The 26645-nt window shown below is 46.9% G+C and overlaps 1 protein-coding gene across 2 annotated transcripts in view; it reads right to left on the bottom strand.

Moving 5' to 3' along the window:
- Window positions 1–26645, bottom strand: part of grapa (GRB2 related adaptor protein a) — a 55968-nt gene that overhangs the window by 28492 nt on the left and 831 nt on the right. Inside the window, exons 2-4 of one of the 2 annotated variants that reach the window (XM_080777146.1) lie at window positions 20111–20208; window positions 17123–17242; window positions 3126–3294 (exon numbers count right to left, since the gene is read on the bottom strand). In XM_080777146.1, coding sequence (XP_080633272.1) covers window positions 3126–3294; window positions 17123–17242; window positions 20111–20208 — 387 coding nt within the window. The remainder of the gene's footprint in view (window positions 1–3125; window positions 3295–17122; window positions 17243–20110; window positions 20209–26645) is intronic. The other variant, XM_080777147.1, reaches the window with a different exon arrangement.

Genomic DNA, 26645 nt, shown 5'->3' with positions numbered 1-26645 from the left:
CTACACCATGCCATACATAAATAGTACTACCGAACTCATAGCCAGTGGCAAACACATGCTACGTACTATACTTAAATTAGCTTCATTGAGCTTCAATTAATTTGATAAGATTTAAGATACATTCATGACCTTCGGGTATTCTTAACCATGTTCTACCAGTTACTCAACTGTCAAACGGCCACATTTTATTGTCTATACATCGGCGTCATATTGCGATGCGCTGTGAGCGTGCAGATCTGTTATTTTCACAGGATGTTCGCTTCTTGTTGTGCTGGCCTATACTGTACAGCAGGCCATGTGACCACGACACATCCTGTACATCAGGGTGTTTTTTAACCCTTTGCATATCCATTATTTATTCAGCCTTTGAGCCACGGATCTCCATCTGATGAGATTTAGCCCCAAAACTAAATAATACGACCACTTTTCCTCCATGCTTTATTGATGTTGGTACCACAAGAGGGAAAACAGGCAAACGTTGATCAAAATGACAATTCTTCTACATTCTCTAACCCATTCTGACCTGAGATCAGATTCATACCAGGTTTCCACTGGACACACACTGGTCTGATGAACCCATTCTGACCTGAGATCAGATTCTAAAAATGTCAGTCGTTCTTCGATTTTTCAAAAATAGCAGACCTACAAGCTCGTATCGCGCCACTCGGTGGCGCGATATGAGCTTGTAGATCTGCTATTTTTCAATAGGTAAAGCATAACATGATGCCAACACCAAAATGGGTGCCCGGTCAGAATGGGTTAACAATACTTTAACTCTTGAGAGTGTAAAATGAATGAATAAACCTGATGTCCTTATTTTGAGCGTGTCATTTGGTGACAATCTTATGAAAATGTATAGGCTATGTTTTCACAAAAGTACCAAAAATGGTGTAGCCTATAGATCTGCTATTTTAGCTATATGAATAGAGGTGTTCTTTGTCATTTCGACTTTCGGCCCATTAAACCACCACAACTGATGGTTACTTATTTGACTCAATAAATGGTTGTTTCATCTGCAAATAACGGGGAAGGTTGTGCCACAAGCCCACAAGCGTTGTGGTATTTAAGGCAGTACCTTTACCCTAGATGTGACACACAGCTACTGGGTCTAGGGGACGTTGCTTAAAGGCAAACATCCTCATCTCCGTCATCTGCTTTTTCGTAAACAGGTTCTTCCTGGTTTCCTATCACTCCAATGACTCTGCATGGCCTAGATCAGCGCTGTCTGAAGTCAACGTGCCTAAAGGCACACCAACGTGAAATTAAAAATGTCAAGGCACACCTACTAGCTGTGGCTGTATGTGCATGTAGCGAAAATAGCTGATCTACAACTCCACGTTACATGTTTACCTATAAAGATGTGTGCAAAATAGAGATGCCATTGTTTAGCTTTAGGTATTAGGGTATAGGATAGCCTCGGTATTGCGAGATGACGCGAGTGGTTAAAGCGGTTAAATTAAATTAGTTTCTGTTGTGGTTCGGCGTTGGTGGAAGCATACTGTAGGCATACTGTAGGCATACTGTAGGCATACTGTAGACATACTGTAGGCATACTGTAGGCTTACTGTAGGCACGGCACACTATGCAGTTTGTGTGTTGTGGTAGAACGTCATGAACGGGCGTTAAATTAAATTTAAAAAAATAGTTAGTTGTATAATCAATCCTGGGAAGAGCTGTCTTCGGCCTCTATTTATGATTTCATGGTTTTATTTTTATTTATTTTTTATTGTTTTGTTATATTATGTGATGTCGAGGACGTCGATACTCTATGGACCCCCTGTGTGTCTGGAATAAAGCTTGAATTGAATTATAAGTAATAATTATTGCAAAAATAAGGCTTAGATAGCATTTTATACAGACTTACAGTATATAGCTCGTTACGTAGACATCACTAGAATTGCATTTCATGTAGTCATATAGCACTTTATATAGTATAGTATAGTACGTATGTATAGTTTCATTATATAGTTCTTGGCTTATGCATGTTTCATGATGACTACTTTTTTATGTATGTTATTGCTTAACCCATTCTGAACGGGATAACCCATTTTGGTGTTAGCATCATGTTATGCTTTAGCTATTGAAAAATAGCAGATCTACAAGCTCATAGCGCGCCACCGAGTGGCGCGCTACGAGCTGCTATTTTTGAAAAATCGAAGAACGACTGACATTTTTAGAATCTGATCTCAGGTCAGAATGGGTTAATCAGACCAGTGTGTGTCCCAGTGGAAACCTCGTATGAATCTGATCTCAGGTCAGAATGGGTTAATGTAAATCGCTCTGGATTAAGAGCGTCTGCTAAATGCCTAAACGGTGAACTGTAATGATGTGCTGTTGTCACACCATCCCAGGGTTTACCTGGACTTGTGTCTCACGGCACCACTTAGCGTGCCCTGGCGTTGGCACGCACTCCCTCTGAGAACCACTGACCTAGATTAGTTCTCCTAGCCAGTGGGCGAGGACTCGCACACAGCAGTCTGTGCCATGCTCAGATGCAGGGGGCGGCCGTGACAGTTTGACAGAAGGAATATTGTATTATTTAAGAATTTCAGGTGTCTTCATTTCACGTTCATGTACACGTGAGAAAAATGTGGTTCCCTCGTGTGAAACCGTTTGAGTTCCACTGACCCAGATTAAGTTACTGATGTGGTTTTCAACGGTCTCTGGAGGAACACGAGGACAGAAGTGAAAAATGGGAAGAGGAGATCATTCTGGGGTAGAGGGGTGCTTATGTAAGAGAGGCAATTCTTCAGATAGAGAGACAGACAGACAGACAGACACAGACAGACAGACAGACAGACAGACAGACAGACAGACAGACAGACAGACAGACAGACAGACAGACAGACAGACAGACAGGACCAGTGGTTCACAAACTTTTTATCCCGTGATCCAAAACAGAAATTGGATATTTAGATAATTGGATATAGCAGATCTATAGCTCACAACGCATCGCTTCGCGCCACGTTGTGAGCTTGTAGATCGGCTGTTTTCACTACTTCTTAGATTTTTCTTTTATTTCTTCATGAAATTACTGAAAAAGATCATTGAATATAGTTTTTAATTAATGAAATGGTGGACTAGAGAGACAGACACAGAACACCATGACGTAGTTCAGTTCTTACCCTGGCAAACTGTTCGGGGTCTCTCAGAAAGACGGTCCGTTCCTTAGCGATGCTGTTGCTGTGGTAGAAGTCCACCAGCTCATTAAGAGAGGAGAAGAGTTCATCCCACACAAAATACTGGCCCGCGCGATCCTGGAGAACTTTAAAATGCTGCACGTGGTCCCCATAGCTGGTGGAGAGAGAGACACAGAGAGAGAGAGAGAAATAATGAGCATTTACAGTACATTTTGCCTACTGATATTCATATCCATATTTGGGATAATTTCCCGAGCCCAAACCTTTTGGAAATGGAATGGTTTTCCCTTCACGTGATACATACTTTTCTCTGGGGTACGGAAAGAGCTCTGCCCACCAGTGTGTAATCGTGAGGTTTCAGATTTTCAATGACAGAGTGTAGTTTAGTTTTGCAGTATTATTGCAAACGGATTACATTTCGTTTCAAAGGCATCACAATGTTAAACACTTATCAACCAAGATAGCTCTGCGATATATCCCTGATCAATTATTGTTTTGCAAGAATTTTGGATAGTTCTATCTAAGACACTTGGGTTTGACACTGCAAATGCAGTGAGCACTAACTATGAGACCTAGCAGAACATGTCTGTGTGTCTGTCTGTCTGTCACGCTGTAACACCACCTGCCCGCCACCAGAGGGCGTTCGCTTCCTGCGTTTGCACGTCTTACTTGTAAATTGAATGTTTGGTATTTGTTAGTTATTTGAGCATCCTGAAGCCGTTCATTCAAGGCGTATTCATGTTGAAAGTATTTTTCCCCAGTTATGTAAGGATTGCTGTTGCTGTTCTTTTTTTTTAACCCAATTCTAACCCAATTTGAACCCAATTCCATTAAATCATGGTAAATTGAAGTTCTCACCTCAAAGTCTTAAAAAACGTTTTGATTATACAAGTCTCTCATTCTCTTAGTTCTAGATGTTTTAGTAATCCTGCCTCTGATGTCTTCGGGGACACGAGCGTTGTTCCAGATCATTATAACACTCAATATATGATGTATATTTAAAAAATCACACACGTGTGAACTGAGTGGTGCAATTCCCCCCCCCCCCCCCCTCTCTCTCTCTCTCTCTCTCTCTCTCTCTCATTAGAGACACAGCACTACCCCTCCCTCTGTTTCTGGCGCCCCCTACTGGTATAAATCAGTAACATACTCAGGCTCATGTGCACACACAGGTACACAGGTACGCACACGGACATTGCTGGTTGTAGGAGTGGTTGCACCACTCAAAAAGGAGAGGTTTAAGTATATGGAAAGTATAATGGAAATGAGCTCTGTAGCTTTTTGCTCAGTGACAAATATCTAAACATCATCATCATTAAAACATTGAGTCATTTAACCATGAAGATGTTATGGATGGGGTCTAACGATTTCATGTCCACACACAGGGAAAGCTTACAGGGACACAAATAGGCTACTTTAGGTGCTGTAAAGGTTCCATTTATACTCATGGATATGACCTTATGATTACAACACGCATGTCACTATAGTCAGCACTCCATGTAGCGGTGGCTCTGCCATACATACTGTATATACAGTATATATATATATATATATATATATATATATATATATATATATATATATATATTTATAAACATAAACGGTTACCATGGTCCAAATGAGATTATATATGTGATAAGATAAGAGCGCCCCGCCCCTCACCTCACACTATCGTATATTCATTGTTTTGTTTATTGTTTTTTTAAGATATGGCAGGTCTCGACCTCCATAGTTTCTTACGCTGTGAACAACCCTTGTGCCGTTGGTGCTCACATGCAGGGTGAAGTTGGTCTGTTAGTCCTCTCCCTAACAACCCGACAGGTTGTATAGGTCGTGTTAAGCTACCTCGGCAACGTCAAGCCCGACCAACTTCTGCCGTCATGTATGTTGTGGCCGTTTGCTCACAAATACTGACAACACGAGGTAGGTATTTTTGGTGACGATATGCAAAGCTCTGCACGACACGCACAAAGTGATGTTGCAAAGCTGTGGATTTGCATATCCTCATTTTTCTTTTTTACTTTTTATTTCCTTTTCTGTTTTTCTACGCTCCCATATATTCTACCGTCACCAGATGTGTGTCTTTGTGACAAAGACGTTTCAGACGCCGTCATCATTGGACCTAGCACAACAGGAAGTGTGGGCACATCACTTCCTGCTATCCGTGACGTCACTCCCATCCCATCGGTAACTGCACCCACAGGCGACTTCAACTGTCAGCACACAGACTGGGGGTACAACCACACAACACCAAATGGAGCGGTGCTGAGCGAATGGGCCTCCAACAAGGAGCCTCCAACCTTCTTCTCGGCACGCTGGAATACCACCACCAACCCAGGCCTGGCCTTCGCCATCTGCCACAGTAACGACACAAAACCAGAGAGACGCGTCCCAGGTTGGGACGAGGAGTGCAGCCGCCTCTAGAGTGAACACCAGAGAGCTCCGCCTCTAGAGTGAACACCAGAGAGCTCCGCCTCTAGAGTGAACACCAGAGAGCAGCTCCAGAAAAGAGGTGGATGTGACTGCGATGGCATCTGCGGATGGCATCGCTTCCCAGCTCCTGAAGAACGGTCGCTTCCCGGAGACTTTGCCCGACGGAAATCGCGAGAGGTGTCTTGCATCTCAAGAGCGGCCAGTGTGGATTGCGACCTCTCGGGAGAATTTACAGCAGAGGAACTCAGTGAGGCCATGAGCAAGCTCCAGCCGGGCAAAGCTCCAGCCGGGCAGAGCTCCCAGCTCCTGAAGAACGGTCGCTTACCGGATGCAGACAAGCTCCAGCCGGGCAAAGCTCCAGGCCGTGACAACATCAACCCGGAGTTCGTCATCCACCAGAGCACAACAACATCTGGCTGGCTTTGTGCTTTTCTTTTACAGCATGCTATCTTTGAGGCGACGGAGACGCGGGAGCACAACATGGGAGCGTTGGCCGTTTCACTCCTTCTTCTTGTTCCAGTTGCGGTACAGGAAGAGCGTAGTTACATTAGTTTTCACCTCACTCATGTTGATGTTCATGGTTGCAACCTCAACATCAACCATCAATTCCCCTGGGGTATAAAAGAGTTTGTCTTTGTCTTTGTACCTACCATTTTTATCTCTCTTCGGAGACGAAACGAGAATCTGCTCAGGCTCCTCAACCGCTTTGAACTCGACAGGAACGTTCTCTGGATGATGCTGGCGGATGTATTCCAACCACTCCTTCGCACTCTTATCAGGAACAAACGTCTCTTGAATGTCAAGGACCATGTTATGCTCCTGGGCAAGCTCCTCGTCCCCGTTAGAATCGAGCCGATACCATTTGTCAAAGATATGTAACCTCACCATATTTGCTTTGCTTAAAAAATATAAGTCGTCAAACGGCGCCGATTATCTGTGCACCAGTTTCTTTAATAGACTGAGTGACATCACTGTAGGTCAACCAATAGGTGACGTCCCCTCTACATCACTGTAGCTCAACCAATGGGTGACGTCCAAACTTAGAGCGGGTCACACATTGGTGACACGGTGACACCGCATCACAGATGAGAAAAGTGAAGATGGAAAAGTGAGGTCAAATTGTGATTGGCCACAATGAGATGATGATAATGTATGATACAGGTGTGATCTTTTAAGGGTGCTAGCTCTTCCTACACGTAAGATGGGAATATTGTGTTTGTGAATCAGTGGACCATGCATGACAGCTTAAACACAACTCTTCTTTACTTGCATCATCATCACACTGTAGCTCAAGACTGAAGTAGTCGATCCCAGACAACCCCCCCCAATCATCACAAAGGCAACACAGGCAATATGCAACGAGCGCAGCACAATCAAACAGTGAGACATAACAGGGAAGATGCCAAGATTTGCCATTGACAATGAAAGGGGAATTCAGGTCAAATGTCTGTAAATCTTGAACCCACACGTCTCAATATTTGCCATTGACAATGAACGGAGAAATTACGTCAGAATTCCACTAAATATGACGTAAATTAAACATCAGAACATTAAACGCAGTTGACATTGAAGGGAAAACGTATGCCATATGTGAACGAGCAAATCGGCTAACCAATCACATGTTGGTGGGAGCGCTTGGCCATTAATGGACCACCTTATGTAGCAATGTCAAATGTCTCCCTTAGACATAGGGTGAGAAAAGAGAGAGAGACTCCCTTAGACATAGGGTGAGAAGAGAGAGAGAGACTCTGAGTAGTGTCGCTGCTTCTTCGCCTGGAAAGGAGGCTGAGGTGGTTCGGGGCATCTGGTCAGGATGCCTCTTGGGCGTCTCCCTAGGGTGGTCCTCGAGGCACGTCCCACTGGGAGGAGACCCCGGGGCAGACCAAGGACCACGTCCCACTGGGAGGAGACCCCGGGGCAGACCAAGGACCACGTCCCACTGGGAGGAGACCCCGGGGCAGACCAAGGACCACGTCCCACTGGGAGGAGACCCAGGGGCAGACCAAGGACCACGTCCCACTGGGAGGAGACCCCGGGGCAGACCAAGGACCACGTCCCACTGGGAGGAGACCCAGGGGCAGACCAAGGACCACGTCCCACTGGGAGGAGACCCCGGGGCAGACCAAGGACCACGTCCCACTGGGAGGAGACCCAGGGGCAGACCAAGGACCACGTCCCACTGGGAGGAGACCCCGGGGCAGACCAAGGACCACGTCCCACTGGGAGGAGACCCCGGGGCAGACCAAGGACCACGTCCCACTGGGAGGAGACCCCGGGGCAGACCAAGGACCACGTCCCACTGGGAGGAGACCCCGGGGCAGACCAAGGACCACGTCCCACTGGGAGGAGACCCCGGGGCAGACCAAGGCCAATTTGGAGGAAACCCATCGACTCACTGGCCTTGGAACGTCTCGGGATCCCCCAGGAGGAAGTCACTAATGTTGCTCTGGAGAGGGAAGTCTGGAGCTCTCTGGTGGAGCTGTTGCCCCCGCGACCCGACTGCGGATAAGCGGTTGAAGATCGATGGATGGAGTTATTTATCAGGCATGCCCAAATGTGGAGTCTATGTAGAACAGGCCAGCTCCATATATGGAGATCCCTAGGGGTGGTCAGGTGTAATCAATTGGCTGATTTGGGCTTTGTCCAAAGCCTCTAGAGCAGTGCCCATTGGGCACTGGCCTACTTGGAACGATGCAAGTTGGAAATGAATGCCCCACCCAGTTATTACTTGTGTAAGCAGAGCGTGCAAGTAATGTTTTTCGTCAGGTACTACGATGCGTTTGTCCCGTCGTTTGATTGGCTGGTATCATAGTTGACCTCCTGGTATATAGTTGACCTCCTGGTATCATAGTTGACCTCCTGGTATCATAGTTGACCTCCTGGTATCATAGTTGACCTCCTGGTATCATAGTTGACCTCCTGGTATCATAGTTGACCTCCTGGTATCATAGTTGACCTCCTGGTATATAGTTGACCTCCTGGTATATAGTTGACCTCCTGGTATCATAGTTGACCTCCTGGTATATAGTTGACCTCCTGGTATCATAGTTGACCTCCTGGTATATAGTTGACCTCCTGGTATATAGTTGACCTCCTGGTATATAGTTGACCTCCTGGTATATAGTTGACCTCCTGGTATATAGTTGACCTCCTGGTATCATAGTTGACCTCCTGGTATATAGTTGACCTCCTGGTATCATAGTTGACCTCCTGGTATCATAGTTGACCTCCTGGTATATAGTTGACCTCCTGGTATATAGTTGACCTCCTGGTATCATAGTTGACCTCCTGGTATATAGTTGACCTCCTGGTATATAGTTGACCTCCTGGTAGTCCTTCAACTCCGGCGTGGAGAACCAGATTTGCAGACCAAGCTTTGCATGACGCTTCGTGATTCTAAACCAATATACGTGCAGCACACGCACCGTCAGACCATTATGTTGTAGTATTCCGTGACTTTACACCTGCAAGTATCAGATCCCAGCCCGGTGTTGGGCGGCTTTAGACTGATCGGTCGTGCGAGATGTTCCGCTGGTCGGTACCCCTTCGAGGTCCGAACGTCTACCTCGCTACAGTCACCGTGAGAGACAAGCTGTACGCCTTCGGAGGGCCCATGGATGAGTACGGCCACCCCATGTCAAATCCGATGCGCATGTACATCTTCAACATGGTGGCTTTGCGCTGGACTGCGTTGCCCGACGCTAAAGAACTGGGAAGCGGTGGAGGTTCGTGGAGGTTGGCAGAGTTCCCCCCCGAGGTCGCCACCATGGGCACCGGCCACTCGGCCGTGCTGATCCAGGGCGTGGTGTACGTCTGGGGGCAGCGCTACACTCTCCAACAGCGGCTGTACGCGTTCGACGTCGACGCCCACAGTTGGCTGAAGACGGAGGTGTCCGGGACCGTTCCGGGGCCGAGATGCTGCCACGCGGCATGCGCGCTCGGAAAGGTCATGTATGTCCACGGAGGAGAGCACCCCTGGGACGGCACCGTCACCGATGACACGTTTAGGTTGGATACCTCCACCATGGTCTGGTCTTTAGTGACCGCCGCCACCGGAGGAGTTCCGCCGCCTGCTACGCAGAGTCACTCCGCCACGATCATCGGGACAAAGATGTTCGTGTTCGGGGGTAAGGGGGGCCACCACAACTACGTCAGGGTGTTTGACACGGAGACCGACCTCTGGCTGAGCTCCGCGGGTACCACGTCTCCCGCGGAGGGACGTCTTCCCGAGCGACACGACGCTCACGCAGCCTTCGTCCACGACGGACAGCTGTACGTGTTCGGCACCTACCTGTACGAGACCTTCATAGGTCTGTGGAGGTTCAACGCCAGGACCTTCTCCTGGACGAAGGTCGAGCCCAAAGGGAGAGGAGGTCCGTCTGTGGCGCAGTCCTTTATGCGCTGCTGCGTGGTGGGGGACAGGGTCCTCCTCTTTTTCTGCACACACACGTACATCTTGGACCTGAGTCCTAGTCTGAAGACCTTCTGCAAGCTGGCGCTCGTCGAACACGGTCTGGAGCAGTCCCAGCTCCCGCGCGACCTCCAGTGGGAACTGGCAGCCATGACGTCCAGCGGGAACTGGCATGAAATGCCAGAAGGGAGAATAAGGTTCAAACCTATATTGAGGTACCCAACGATACGTGGTGCAACCTATACGTTATCTGAGGAATATGAGCCAGAATATGAACCATATACATGGGTGTCTTTGACTGGGTCCGTGACCCATTGAACGCTGAACAGCCCAATGCTGGAGCAAGAGCAGTTATTGGACATACAGGGGGACTATGAATGCAAAAAGAAATTCAAGGAACTAAGTCTGGACAGGTTTTGGTTGGCTGTTGGCAAAGAATATCCAGCCATCACAGCCAGCGCAATGGCAGTGCTGCTCCCCTTTTCCACAACCTACCTGTGTGAGCTTAGCTTTTCAAGCCTGACTTGCATAAAAAACAAACACAGAGAGAGACTGAGAGCAGTTGATGAGGAGCTCCGTGTCTGTTTGTCCAGCATCCCAGCCAGGATAAAAACTATTTGTTCAGGAAAACAAGCTCAAGGTTCACACTAAGACAGAACTTGTGAAACATATTTACTTTTCTTTTTATCAATTATTGTTTACGATTTTCTTTGTACAAAAGTGCTCAAGTTTAAGACCATTGTATTCTGGCAAAATGTATTGACTTCCTGGTATCATAGTTGACTTCCTGGTATCATAGTTGACCTCCTGGTATATAGTTGACCTCCTGGTATATAGTTGACCTCCTGGTATCATAGTTGACCTCCTGGTATCATAGTTGACCTCCTGGTAGTCCTTCAACTCCGGCGTGGAGAACCAGATTTGCAGACCAAGCTTTGCATGACGCTTCGTGATTCTAAACCAATATACGTGCAGCACACGCACCGTCAGACCATTATAGTATTCCGTGACTTTACACCTGCAAGTATCAGATCCCAGCCCGGTGTTGGGCGGCTTTAGACTGATCGGTCGTGCGAGATGTTCCGCTGGTCGGTACCCCTTCGAGGTCCGAACGTCTACCTCGCTACAGTCACCGTGAGAGACAAGCTGTACGCCTTCGGAGGGCCCATGGATGAGTTCGGCCGCCCCATGTCAAATCCGATGCGCATGTACATCTTCAACATGGTGGCTTTGCGCTGGACTGCGTTGCCCGACGCTAAAGAACTGGGAAGCGGTGGAGGTTCGTGGAGGTTGGCAGAGTTCCCCCCCGAGGTCGCCACCATGGGCACCGGCCACTCGGCCGTGCTGATCCAGGGCGTGGTGTACGTCTGGGGGCAGCGCTACACTCTCCAACAGCGGCTGTACGCGTTCGACGTCGACGCCCACAGGTGGCTGAAGACGGAGGTGTCCGGGACCGTTCCGGGGCCGAGATGCTGCCACGCGGCATGCGCGCTCGGAAAGGTCATGTATGTCCACGGAGGAGAGCACCCCTGGGACGGCACCGTCACCGATGACACGTTTAGGTTGGATACCTCCACCATGGTCTGGTCTTTAGTGACCGCCGCCACCGGAGGAGTTCCGCCGCCTGCTACGGAGAGTCACTCCGCCACGATCATCGGGACAAAGATGTTCGTGTTCGGGGGTCTGGGGGCGGACACGATCTACCAGGGGGGCCACCACAACTACGTCAGGGTGTTTGACACGGAGACCGACCTCTGGCTGAGCTCCGCGGGTACCACGTCTCCCACGGAAGGACGTCTTCCCGAGCGACACGACGCTCACGCAGCCTTCGTCCACGACGGACAGCTGTACGTGTTCGGCACCTACCTGTACGAGACCTTCATAGGTCTGTGGAGGTTCAACGCCAGGACCTTCTCCTGGACGAAGGTCGAGCCCAAAGGGAGAGGAGGTCCGTCTGTGGCGCAGTCCTTTATGCGCTGCTGCGTGGTGGGGGACAGGGTTCTCCTCTTTTACTGCACACACACGTACATCTTGGACCTGAGTCCTAGTCTGAAGACCTTCTGCAAGCTGGCGCTCGTCGAACACGGTCTGGAGCAGTCCCAGCTCCCGCGCGACCTCCAGTGGGAACTGGCAGCCATGACGTCCAGCGGGAACTGGCATGAAATGCCAGAAGGGAGAATAAGGTTCAAACATACATTGAGGTACCCAAAGATACGTGGTGCAACCTATACGTTATCTGAGGAATATGAGCCAGAATATGAACCATAACTCATTTGTACACCATAGTTTTTAGATTAGTGAATTGGAACATAAGGTTGCACGAGAAGTTGTCGCCTACATGGGTGTCGTCGGCCTGCTTGAGACCTTCTCAGCCGGGACCCCCAGGGTGAGGGCTTGAGACCTTCTCAGCCGGGACCCCCAGGGTGAGGCCTTGTTTTTAGTACCTTTGTCTTGAGTTCATTTGAAATACATGTATTTGAAATACGTATTTGAAATACATGTATTTGAAATACGTATTTGAAATACATTTATTTGAAATACATGTATTTGGGTTAGGGTTAGTTTAGAGACCAAGATTACGGCATGTTTTGTTTAGGGTTGGAGGGTATATGAATAGAGACGGCACCCAGAGGAAACCCTGAGGCGAAATGGACATAGTGGCCGAATTTGTCATTGCAGCTCGAGCCAGCGCTGCTCCGTTGACTATCATTGCGCACGTCCATGTGTTTGGGGCCATGACACGTGAACGAATGTTTCATACGTGAACGCGCACAAACGGCACAATGATAGTCAACGGCAGCGCGTTCATGTGTTTGAGGCAAATTCATCCCAGAATGCACTCTGTTCCTACCAGGAAGGAGGAGTGAAATCGCCTCATGCGCTTTTGAGCAACTTAATGCAAGTGGATGGAAGGAGAACTCGGATGTCTTCTCTATTCATATATACTCTAAGGTACCGCCCACCTGTGGTGTCGTTATAAACAAGCCAGTATTAGAAGATTGACAGTGGCCTACAATGACTGCATGAGGCTGCTACTGAGAGCTCCAAGAAGCGCCAGTGCAAGCCCAAACGTTTGTCAGTGTTGGGGTCCCCAGACTCCCCACCTGCTCTGCTGTGCTACGCAATCTTATATGTATATAAATGTATACATGTGTAGAGTATATCTGAGTCAGTAAATGACATCATTGATTGTCATTACTAACCCGGTACGTATAGTTCTGTCAGGTTCTCCTCCAGACTGCATGTGGAACCATTGGCCAACGTGTCTGTATGTTCGAAACTGAACATGGTGGTGGAACTCTTTTTATTGTATATTTCTTTCTATATTCTATATTTTTTTATCTATTGTATTGTTGGTTTGTATACTGTGATATGGATTCCCCTGAGTCTGCAGATGGACAGACAGACAGACAGACAGACCCAGCCATGTGAACGGGGGGGAATGAGAGATGAAACATTTACGAAGAGCAAGAGTTCAACGTTTAGCAGCAGCCAATCAGCAATGTGCTGCTCTGACTGCACACATGCACGCACGCACGCACGCACACACACACACACACACACACACACGCACACACACACACACACACACACACACACACACACACACACGCACGCACGCACAAATACGCACACGCACACACACACACACACACACACACACACACACACACACACACAAACACACACACACACACACACACACACACATACGAGCGCACAAGCATGCATGCAAGTGCAGCGTCGTGCACACATACATGATTACACGTACACATGCACGCACAGCCGCGCACACACACACACACACGCACGCGCACACACACACACACACACACACACACAGGACCTCTAAATCAGTCATCAGCTGTGACAAAATATAAAGGGCTGATGAAAAACATCTAGCCTACAAACGCACCTGCTCTCTGTCTGTGTGCACGCATGTATGCATGTATGCATGCATGCGTGCATGCATGCGTGCGTGCGTGCGTGCGTGCATGCATGCGTGCGTGCGTGCGTGCATGCACGCATGCCTCGCAGGGCTCCAGAGAGAGCAAGGTCCCTTTCCAGGAAACACCATGAGCTCACATTGTCCTTCTAACCTTCACCTGATACCGAAACAAAGGCTACAGGAAGGGTGCAGGCCCTGTGTGAAGGGCCCTGTGTGAGGGGCCCTGTGTGAGGGGCCCTGTGTGAAGGGCCCTGTGTGGTGGGCCCTGTGTGGTGGGCCCTGTGTGAGGGGCCCTGTGTGGTGGGCCCTGTGTGAAGGGCCCTGTGTGTGAGGGGCCCTGTGTGAGGGGCCCTGTGTGAAGGGCCCTGTGTGAGGGGCCCTGTGTGAGGGGCCCTGTGTGAAGGGCCCTGTGTGAAGGGCCCTGTGTGAAGGGCCCTGTGTCAGGGGCCCTGTGTCAGGGGCCCTGTGTGAAGGGCCCTGTGTGAGGGGCCCTGTGTGGTGGGCCCTGTGTGAGGGGCCCTGTGTGAGGGGCCCTGTGTGAAGGGCCCTGTGTGAAGGGCCCGTGAGGCGCCCTGCACCCTGTGTGCAACTCCACAGACTGAGGCATGATGAGGACACAGCATTTTGCCATATTATATGACGTATTATATGTTCTATTATATTATTATAATATACTATTATATTATCTATTATATGTTCTATTGGGCTTCTTTATAAACTAGCCATAACATTTGGGCCATTAGCCGATCTGTATAGAGGGCTATTTTTATATTATTATTATTATTTATATTTTCAAAATATTCTTCTACATTTGAAGACTTGAAATGGCACATTCAGCATATAGTGAGAATACTTTCTACTTAGTACTCCAAGTACATTTTCATGCCAATACTTTTGTACTCAAGCACATTTTGAATTCCGGGCTTTTACTTGCAACGTAACGAGTATTTCTATATTGCAGAGTATCCATACTTTGACTTATGAGTAAATCATTTGAGTATTTTTTTCCTGACGAGCAGCCAGCCTGAACGCGTACGAGCCGAGACCACCCCGTTACCACGGCTATACCTGCTGTCAGGTCACCGCTCTGCACACCTGGGGACGCCACACACACACACACACACACACAGTGCACTGTGCACGCACACACGCACGCACACACACACACACACACACACACACACACACACACACACACAGTGCACTGTGCACGCACGCACGCACACACACACACACACACACACACACACACACACACACACACACACACACAGTGCACTGTGCACGCACACACGCACGCACACACACACACACACACACACACACACACACACACACACACAGTGCACTGTGCACACACACACGCACACACACACACACACACACACACACACACACACACACACACACACACACACACACACACACACACACACACTGTGCACACACACACACACACACACAGTGCACTGTGCACGCACACACACACACACACACACACACACACACACACTGTGCACGCACACACACACGCACAGTGCACTGTGCACGCACACACAGTGCACTGTGCACACACGCACACACAGCCACGCGCTCACACATTACACCCATCAAGCACAGACATGCAGAAAAAGAAAAAAAAAACACTACAAAAACTATACTTCAGTACTACACTGTACATGCATGTACATACACTGTACATGCATGTACATACACTGTACATGCATGTACATACACTGTACATACACTGTACATGCGTGTACATACACTGTACATGTGTGTACACACAGCGATGCATGGCAGATATTTACTTGGTCAGGCAAATACACGCGCACACATGCATACACATACACACACACACACACACACACACACACACACACACACACACACACACACACACACACACACACACACACACACACACACACACACACACACACATGTCTCCACACAGCTGAAACGAGCAGCATCCAAAAACACATGGGCTTCCTTCACCTCCATCCATCAATCACTTCTCTCTCTCAGCCTCCCCTCCCCTCCCCTCCACCACATTGTTTCACACATTTTATGTGGCATGAGTGTCACAATATTACCCCAAATTTTCACCCCCCAGTCAGAATATATCTTATATAGTTTCAAGTGGTTAAAATGTGCCTCAAGTGCCTCAGAAAGTAATCGTGACAAGTAATGAAAGTCCTTGCCACACATAGTCAGTGGGGAGCAGTGTTGTTTTCGTCGACTAAAATTATCTCCTCTCCTCTCCTCTCCTCTCTCAGATCTCCCCTCTTATACCCTGAGGTGTATAAGAGTGTGTGTGTTGTGTGTGTGTGTGTGTGTGTGTGTGTGTGTGTGTGTGTGTGTGTGTGTGTGTCTAACCACTTTATCCACGGCACCGTGTATGTTGGCTATTCGAAAATAGCACATCTACAAGCTTGCAAGCGCGTCAATCCATGCCACAGCTTGTAGCCTACACATCTACACTCCATGCCACAGCTTGTAGCCTACATCTACACTCCATGCCACATCTTGTAGCCTACACATCTACACTCCGTGCCACAGCTTGTAGCCTACACATCTACACTCCATGCCACAGCTTGTAGCCTACACATCTACACTCCGTGCCACAGCTTGTAGCCTACATCTACAAAAAGAAAAATTCTCTTTTACATGAATCGGGGGTCTCTGCAGTCATCCAAATGTGACGGGCCATAAATACATATACCAACTTGGTCGGTGACATGAAATAGGTCTGCATGCTATATATTGTTCAGTACCTGACAGAGAACTCTCTAGTGTTCAGTACCTGACAGACATGGAGAACTCTCTAGTGTTCAGTACCTGACAGACATGGAGAACTCTCTAGTGTTCAGTACCTGACAGACATGGAGAACTCTCTAGTGTTCAGTACCTGACAGACATGGAGAACTCTCTAGTGTTCAGTACCTGACAGACATGGAGAACTCTAGTGTTCAGTACCTGACAGACATGGAGAACTCTCTAGTGTTCAGTACCTGACAGACATGGAGAACTCTCTAGTGTTCAGTACCTGACAGACATGGAGAACTCTCTAGTGTTCAGTACCTGACAGACATGGAGAACTCTCTAGTGTTCAGTACCTGACAGACATGGAGAACTCTCTAGTGTTCAGTACCTGACAGACATGGAGAACTCTCTAGTGTTCAGTACCTGACAGACATGGAGAACTCTCCAGGCGCGCTCTCGCTCTCTCTGACCAGGAAGGCTCCGCACTCCCTCTGTCTCAACCTGCCCTCCGCCACGCCGCGAGAGATACGCCCTGCAAACCACCTACACACACACACACACACACACACACACACACACACACACACACACACACACACACACACACACACACACACACACACACACACCACACACACACGCACACACAGAGAGAGAGAGATTGTTAAAACAGTAATTCCCAAACTTTGTCATGTCAAGGACCCCCAAATTCATGTTCTCCCCGTGTCCCCTAGGGTAGGTACCCTCACATGTTCTCCCCGTGTCCCCTAGGGTAGGTACCATCACATGTTCTCCCCGTGTCCCCTAGGGTAGGTACCCTCACATGTTCTCCCCGTGTCCCCTAGGGTAGGTACCCTCACAAAAAACATGCAGTAATCCTGGTCACTAAACTGCCTCCCCCTGGCCAGCCGGGGCGCCTGATGGAGGGGAAAGGAACTGGTTGGAATAACGTGCTCCTTCCACGCGCTCTACGTCCAACCAGGGAAACTCCCCCCTGTCAGGTGTAAAGGAGCAACTTGGACACTCAGGCATGAAGGAAGCATGAGTTCAAGTCCGTTGGTCTCCCCTTGTCCCCCATATATGGGGACTAGGTTGCTCTCCCCTTGTCCCCCATATATGGGGACTAGGTTGCTCTCCCCTTGTCCCCCATATATGGGGACTAGGTTGGTGGAGGGTGTGTAGAGCCCAGGATCACATTAGATGATTGACACAGGGGTGAAAAATGGGTTACAAAATCGTGGGATAAAAATATATTTAGAAAAAAAAAGGACCCCCAAATTGACACTAATTAAATTGGCCCACGGTCGGACCCCCATTAGAAGAGACATGAGACCACCATAAGAGACGGTTTTTACAGCTCTAGCTAGTGATTCTCAACCCGTTTCATTTCAAGGACCCCCAGATTGACATTCGGATGCCCTTTTTTACTGGCATTTCTATCTCTGGGTCTGTCACCATCCGTGACGTTTTCTATGTTCTGCCTTTGTTTTGTAGTATTTTTGGTCCCTTGGTTTTCCCTCTGTTGCTTTCGTTACCTGTGTTATTAGTTTGCTCCACCTGTGTTCTGTTGCTGGTCTCTTAGCCAATCACTGTCTTGATTTTGAGTTTTCTTCACCTGTGCCCTGTTTTCCCTGTGTGTATTTATATAGCCCTGTTTTGTTTTAGTTCCTTGTCAGTTCATTGTTATGTTGCCTTGTATCCTGGATTTTGGAATAAACCCTCTAGCTTTTAGACTTCTCTGATCTCTCAGATCCCCAGGTTCAGAACCCCAGGTTCAGATCCCCAGGTTCAGATCCCCAGTTTCAGAACCCCAGGTTCAGATCCCCAGGTTCAGATCCCCAGGTTCAGATCCCCAGGTTCAGATCCCCAGTTTCAGAACCCCAGGTTCAGATCCCCAGGTTCAGATCCCCAGGTTCAGATCCCCAGGTTCAGATCCCCAGGTTCAGATCCCCAGTTTCAGAACCCCAGGTTCAGATCCCCAGGTTCAGATCCCCAGGTTCAGATCCCCAGGTTCAGATCCCCAGGTTCAGATCCCCAGTTTCAGAACCCCAGGTTCAGATCCCCAGGTTCAGATCCCCAGGTTCAGATCCCCAGGTTCAGATCCCCAGGTTCAGATCCCCAGGTTCAGAACCCCAGGTTCAGAACCCCAGGTTCAGATCCCCAGGTTCAGATCCCCAGGTTCAGATCCCCAGGTTCAGATCCCTGAACTCTGTTAAAGGGACACTTCACCCTTTTTGCAAAAACTATGTTAATGACGTCAAGAAGCTTTAGAACACTTTCCTGGGGGTCTTTATGTGTGTAATATGTGGTTTTAGATGTTTTAGATTGTAGCAGTGAGCCCGGTGTCTCTGATGTCATGGACACTGGGCTCACTTCCTTCCTGGACTACATGTTGTCTCAGTAAGACAGCCCTCCCCCCCTCCAGGAAGGTAGTGAGACCAGTGTCCATGACATCAGAGACAACAGGCTCACTGCTACAATCTAAAATATCTAAAACCACATATTACACACATAAAGACCCCCAGGAAAGTGTTCTAAAGCTTCTAAACGTCATTAACATATATGTTTTTGCAAAAAGGGTGAAGTGTCCCTTTAACCCATTCTGAAAGCGAACCCCTTTGGGTGTTAGCATCATGTTATGCTTTAGCTATTGAAAAATAGCAGATCTACAAGCTCGTAGCGCGCCACCGAGTGGCGCGCTACGAGCTTGTAGGTCTGCTATTTTTGAAAATTCGAAGAACGACTGACATTTTTAGAATCTGATCTCAGGTCAGAATGGGTTAATCAGACCAGTGGAAACCTCGTATGAATCTGATCTCAGGTCAGAATGGGTTAAGCGCGTTCGCATGCGCACACGCATGTATCATGTATGTGATGATGTACACACGCACACACACGCATGTATCATGTATGTGATGATGTAAGGCAGTGAGGGGGCGCTCCTCCTCGGGGAGTAACAGCTGTTTCAAAGCAGAGCAGTGGTAAAGCGCCCCGGGGGGCGGGGCCGCCGCCACATACACACTCACTGAGGAAGAGTGTGAAACAGTTACCATAGATACAATGGACTACTGTGTGTGTGTGTGTGTATATGTGTGTGTGTGTGTGTGTGTGTGTGTGTGTGTGTGTGTGTGTGTGTGTGTGTGTGTGTGTGTGTGTGTGTGTGTGTGTGTGTGTTTGTTTAGAGAGAGAGAGAGAGAGACAGGGACAGAGAGATGGTCGAGAAATAAATGTCGTAAGCTGCACCCCTAGGACATTGCATGTGCGTGCGTGCGTGTGTGTGTGTGTGTGTGTGTGTGTGTGTGTGTGTGTGTGTGTGTGTGTGTGTGTGTGTGTGTGTGTGTGTGTGTGTGTGTGTGTGTGTGTGTGTGTGTGTGTGTGTGTGTGTGTGTGTGTGTGTGTGTATCTACTCACGCGTGTGGCCTGAGGTTGATGTAGTTTTTGGGAACGAAGCCTTTTCTGTTGTGGAGTTCAGCAGTGTACCAGTTAGGATCGTCTTCCATGTTGGTAATCTATAGACACACGCACACACACACACGCACACACACACACACACACACACACACACACGCGCACGCACACGCACACGCACACGCACACGCACACACACACACACACAGATGCGCACACAACATCAGTCCATCAGTGCAAAGGATAGGAAACAATATGAACATACTGTAGTACAGTATGCTGTACACTAAATAACACATTGTAACAACAGACCAAAAGCAGAGAGTTTATAGTCCTTTAGTAGTTTTAGTAGTTTTAGTACAGTAGGAATGGTCTCTGGCATTCCGTCCCCTTAAGGTCCATAATGATGTCAGAACAGAACCATGACGTCTCCCTGACAGACCTATATGGGTCCTTAAGGTCCATAATGATGTCAGAACAGAACCATGACGTCTCCCTGACAGACCTATATGGGTCCTTAGGGTCCATAATGATGTCATAACAGAACCATGACCACCCTGACAGACCTATATGGGTCCTTAAGGTCCATAATGATGTCACAACAGAACCATGATGTCTCCCTGACAGACCTTTATGGGTCCTTAAGGTCCATAATGATGTCATAACAGAACCATGACCACCCTGACAGACCTATATGGGTCCTTAAGGTCCATAATGATGTCAGAACAGAACCATGCCCACCCTGACAGACCTATATGGGTCCTTAAGGTCCATAATGATGTCACAACAGAACCGTCTCCCTGACAGACCTATATGGGTCCTTAAGGTCCATAATGATGTCAGAACAGAACCATGCCCACCCTGACAGACCTATATGGTTCCTTAAGGTCCATAATGATTGACAGACCTTTATGGGTCCTTAAGGTCCATAATGATGTCACAACAGAACCATGATGTCTCCCTGACAGACCTATATGGTTCCTTAGGTCCATAATGATGTCACAACAGAACCATGATGTCTCCCTGACAGACCTATATGGGTCCTTAGGGTCATCATTATGGGTCGCATGGCGGTTTGTTTTATTGTAATCATGAGGTCCAACTGCCAAGTGGTCGGGGGTTCAAGATACAGTTCCTGAACATGGGGGACAATCGCAGGAAAGCGTTGTGGAAGTTGAATATCCAGGATAATTTTGTTATTGACAACTTTATCTGACTTTGTATACATTCTCCGCTGGCGGTGTGGTCAACTGAAAGTGGATATGTTCGCACTGTTTGGAGCCATGATGCCACCATGGCCTTCTGAACACAGTCAAGAGTGTGTACAGTAGCTAATTATTACCAAATGGACCTCATCATGGCTCCATTATATCCATGATATGCACGCACGCACGTAGGCACACACGCAGGCAGGCACGCACGCACGCACGCAGGCAGGCAGGCACGCACGTAGGCACGCACGCAGGCAGGCACGCACGCAGGCACGCACGCACGCAGGCAGGCACGCACGCACGCACGCACGCACGCACGTAGGCACGCACGCAGGCACGCACACTATTGAATTCAACAAAAAGAAAATGCAATTGACAAACCTAAAGATTCTAAACGTGTCCAAGTGAATTTCCTGTTGCAGTGTTTGTTGTATATCTGTATTCCCTCTATAGCAACACATTCCACTGACAGGATCTAGACAATATGGAGTCCAGAGCTAGACTGTATATACAGTATATGTGGGAGAATATAGGTTGTGTCTGGAGAGACAGCGAGAGGGCTAAAAGAATATACACTGTACAATCTGTTAAAGACTGTCACAATTAACTATAATGAGAGTGTACACAATTACACATGTGAGAAAATGTGAGACCATTTTACTTACATTTGTGCACTCAGAGTGATGGAGAAATGAACACTGAGAATTTAGTTCAGCTAGCTGTGCTGATCATTTGATTTAGTTCAGCTAGCTGTGCTGATCATTTAGTTCAGGTAGCTGTGCTGATCATTAGATTTAGTTCAGCTAGCTGTGCTGATCATTTAGTTCAGCTAGCTGTGCTGATCATTTAGTTCAGCTAGCTGTGCTGATCATTTAGTTCAGCTAGCTGTGCTGATCATTTAGTTCAGCTAGCTGTGCTGATCATTTGTAATAATGTACGGTATACGTGGCTGTGTTGTTATGCAACCTAAAATGTCATCATCCAAAAGACAAAGATTTAATTACGATAAAACATGGAAAACCAGGACCAGGAAAAAAATCATTATAAAACCCCCAAAATAGTTTAAAGGGACATTTCACCGCTGGAAGAAACGGCCAGTCATAGTATTTGTAGTAGTAGATAACAGTAGCACAATTTGAAAAAGAATGAAGTCTGTGTGTGTTTGACTAGAGGGTTTGACTGGATTCCTACAACGCTCCACACGTCCCAAACTCTTCTCCCTTCTGGCTCCAAAACTGTGGAATGCACTTCCCATGGCAGTCAGAACTTCAGCATCACTCCCAATCTTCCGCCGTAGTCTGAAAACCCACCTTTTCAGACTCCGTCATGGCCCATAGCACTTACTCTACCCTAGATAGCACTTCTGTAGACTTAGATAGCATTTGAAACAGACTTATAGCATGTTATGTAGACAGCACTAGAATTGCATTGTATATAGTCATAGCACGCCATAGTACATATGTATAGCATAGTAGTATATATGTAAAGTTTATACGTATAAATTTCATTATATAGATATTCCACTGTTACTTTCTTAGCTTACGCATGTTTCATGATGAATGTTTTTATGTGATGTATTCCCATGCTTTTGTTCTTGCTTAATGTAAGTCGCTCTGGATTAAGAGCGTCTGCTAAATGCCTAAATTGTAAATTGTAATGCCCAGAATGCTTTAGTGCACTTCCCCTCCTTGTGGAGAGGGGGGGGGGGGGAGGCTGCAGGGAGGTGTGACTTTGTAGTCCAGGAAGGAAGTGAGACCACATTTTCATGACAGGTTTTGACTAAAATATCTAAAACATCAAACACCAGGATAGTGTTGAGTCTTGTGCCCTAAACACCAGGATAGTGTTGAGTCTTGTGCCCTAAACACCAGGATAGTGTTGAGTATTGTGCCCTAAACACCAGGATAGTGTTGAGTCTTGTGCCCTAAACACCAGGATAGTGTTGAGTCTTGTGCCCTAAACACCAGGATAGTGTTGAGTCTTGTGCCCTAAACATAATTCAAATAAGCTCTGGTTGCAAAAGGGGTGAAGTGGCCCTTTAAGCCCAGACTTTCAGTTGAGCTGTTCGCCCATACTCTACAGTCTACATGAAATATTAACAGACAGTAAATATGAATCACGGTTGGTGTACGCTCCAGCACCTCGCATCATTAGAGAGGGTGAGTGGCAAAGTGAGTTTAACGGCATGTAACGATGTTTAATGCAATCAGAGATAGGACTTTTCTGTTTGGATGGATGGACAGCATGCAGGGCTGTCAAGGCCACAGATTAGGTTGTTTTGACACTCGGTATTGTGGCTGCTTTGGAGAGGTTATCCTTTAAGATGAATAATCAGTTGGATAAATATGATCTGAAGTGGGACGTGTTCCTCAGTCATGTTGCAGGTCCCTTGGTCCCTTGGTCCTCTTGATGGTTTATTGTATTACTACACATTATGATACGGTTGATGATGCTGCGTTTGGTCGTGTAAATAAGTTAAACTATTTTCACATTTTAATTAGATCTTTCTTTTTTCTTTTTTTTTTTTTAATTAGTTTATCTTATCTATCTTGTCTGTCCATGAATACGTACTCTGCTGTTGTTGCTTGTGTTTTGTATTTTAGGTTTTCTGTTTTATGTGTTTGTAAAAAATCTAAAATAAATACTGATCATAAAAATAAGAAAAAGATTATGCGGTCACGCATAACTTCCGGGTATAAGATGATGATGACGTCATGTGCATAATTACCCTCTAAATTAGAGAATCATTCAAATCAGACCATGTATATTTTTGTCATGTGTGTACAGTAATAGTCCGTCAGTGAATGGTGAGTGTATGAAGTTTGGAGGGAACTGTAGAAGCATGTTGGTGCGGGACAAAGAGATGAGAGGACAGATTAACGTATGCATTTCCACATTTCCTCCTAATTGGGTGTGTATACATTTATTTGTGAAATGTATACTTTGACGTTTGAATAGTGTTAGTATAGTTCAAATCAGTTTAAAGTTAGGGTTAGGGTTAACCCAAAAAAATACAATTTGTACTGCAGACAGTATACCGCTAACGCCAGATATACCACCTGACCCCCATCAGGCCTATCAGGGTCAGGGTCACATGTGTGAAACACACATACTGTAATAATAGTAGACATGCATTTGGGAATGCTCAGCTGTTGAAATGAGTTCATTTGTGCTGTCCTTTCTCCACCCTTTCTAACCCATTCTGACCTGAGATCAGATTCTATAGAAATGTCTTCTACATCCTGACAGTTTTCTGAAAAAGCCATGTTTCTCTATGTCAGTCGTTCTTCGATTTTTCAAAAATAAAGCAGACCTACAAGCTCGTAGCGCGCCACTCGGTGGCGCGCTATGAGCTTGTAGATCTGCTATTTTTCAATAGCTAAAGCATAGCATGATGCATGAACACCAAAAGGGGTTGGACACTTCAACAATACAGACTGTGCATGAGATCTCTTTTGATACTTTAATTACATTTTGATGTGAATATACTTTTACCCAAGAACATTTTTTATTCCGGACTTTTACTATATAGCAGAGTATTCCTACACTGCAGTATTGATACATATACCATTATACTTAAGTAAAACATCTGAGTATACTTTGTCCACCACTGCTTATCACTGTGAGTATGAGTACTTTGTCCACCACTGCTTATCACTGTGAGTATGAGTACTTTGTCCACCACTGCTTATCACTGTGAGTACATAATGAGTACTTTGTCCACCACTGCTTATCACTGTGAGTATGAGTACTTTGTCCACCACTGCTTATCACTGAGTATGAGTACTTTGTCCACCACTGCTTATCACTGTGAGTATGAGTACTTTGTCCACCACTGCTTATCACTGAGTATGAGTACTTTGTCCACCACTGCTTATCACTGTGAGTATGAGTACTTTGTCCACCACTGCTTATCACTGAGTATGAGTACTTTGTCCACCACTGCTTATCACTGTGAGTATGAGTACTTTGTCCACCACTGCTTATCACTGAGTATGAGTACTTTGTCCACCACTGCTTATCACTGTGAGTATGAGTACTTTGTCCACCACTGCTTATCACTGTGAGTATGAGTACTTTGTCCACCACTGCTTATCACTGTGAGTACATAATGAGTACTTTGTCCACCACTGCTTATCACTGTGAGTATGAGTACTTTGTCCACCACTGCTTATCACTGTGAGTATGAGTACTTTGTCCACCACTGCTTATCACTGTGAGTACATAATGAGTACTTTGTCCACCACTGCTTATCACTGTGAGTATGAGTACTTTGTCCACCACTGCTTATCACTGTGAGTATGAGTACTTTGTCCACCACTGCTTATCACTGTGAGTATGAGTACTTTGTCCACCACTGCTTATCACTGTGAGTACATAATGAGTACTTTGTCCACCACTGCTTATCACTGTGAGTACATAATGAGTACTTTGTCCACCACTGCTTATCACTGTGAGTATGAGTACTTTGTCCACCACTGCTTATCACTGTGAGTACATAATGAGTACTTTGTCCACCACTGCTTATCACTGTGAGTATGAGTACTTTGTCCACCACTGCTTATCACTGTGAGTACATAATGAGTACTTTGTCCACCACTGCTTATCACTGTGAGTACATAATGAGTACTTTGTCCACCACTGCTTATCACTGTGAGTACATAATGAGTACTTTGTCCACCACTGCTTATCACTGTGAGTATGAGTACTTTGTCCACCACTGCTTATCACTGTGAGTACATAATGAGTACTTTGTCCACCACTGCTTATCACTGTGAGTATGAGTACTTTGTCCACCACTGCTTATCACTGTGAGTATGAGTACTTTGTCCACCACTGCTTATCACTGTGAGTATGAGTACTTTGTCCACCACTGCTTATCACTGTGAGTATGAGTACTTTGTCCACCACTGCTTATCACTGTGAGTATGAGTACTTTGTCCACCACTGCTTATCACTGTGAGTATGAGTACTTTGTCCACCACTGCTTATCACTGTGAGTACATAATGAGTACTTTGTCCACCACTGCTTATCACTGTGAGTATGAGTACTTTGTCCACCACTGCTTATCACTGTGAGTATGAGTACTTTGTCCACCACTGCTTATCACTGTGAGTATGAGTACTTTGTCCACCACTGCTTATCACTGTGAGTACATAATGAGTACTTTGTCCACCACTGCTTATCACTGTGAGTATGAGTACTTTGTCCACCACTGCTTATCACTGTGAGTATGAGTACTTTGTCCACCACTGCTTATCACTGTGAGTATGAGTACTTTGTCCACCACTGCTTATCACTGCCGTTGGCTGGGAAGCAGCTCTGG

This window comes from Protomyctophum bolini (assembly GCF_963924005.1).
Source record: "Protomyctophum bolini genome assembly, chromosome: 11".
Classification (NCBI taxonomy): Eukaryota; Metazoa; Chordata; class Actinopteri; order Myctophiformes; family Myctophidae; genus Protomyctophum; species Protomyctophum bolini.
The sequence above is the reverse complement of the archived record's forward strand: the minus strand, read 5'-3'. Positions and strand labels throughout refer to the sequence as shown.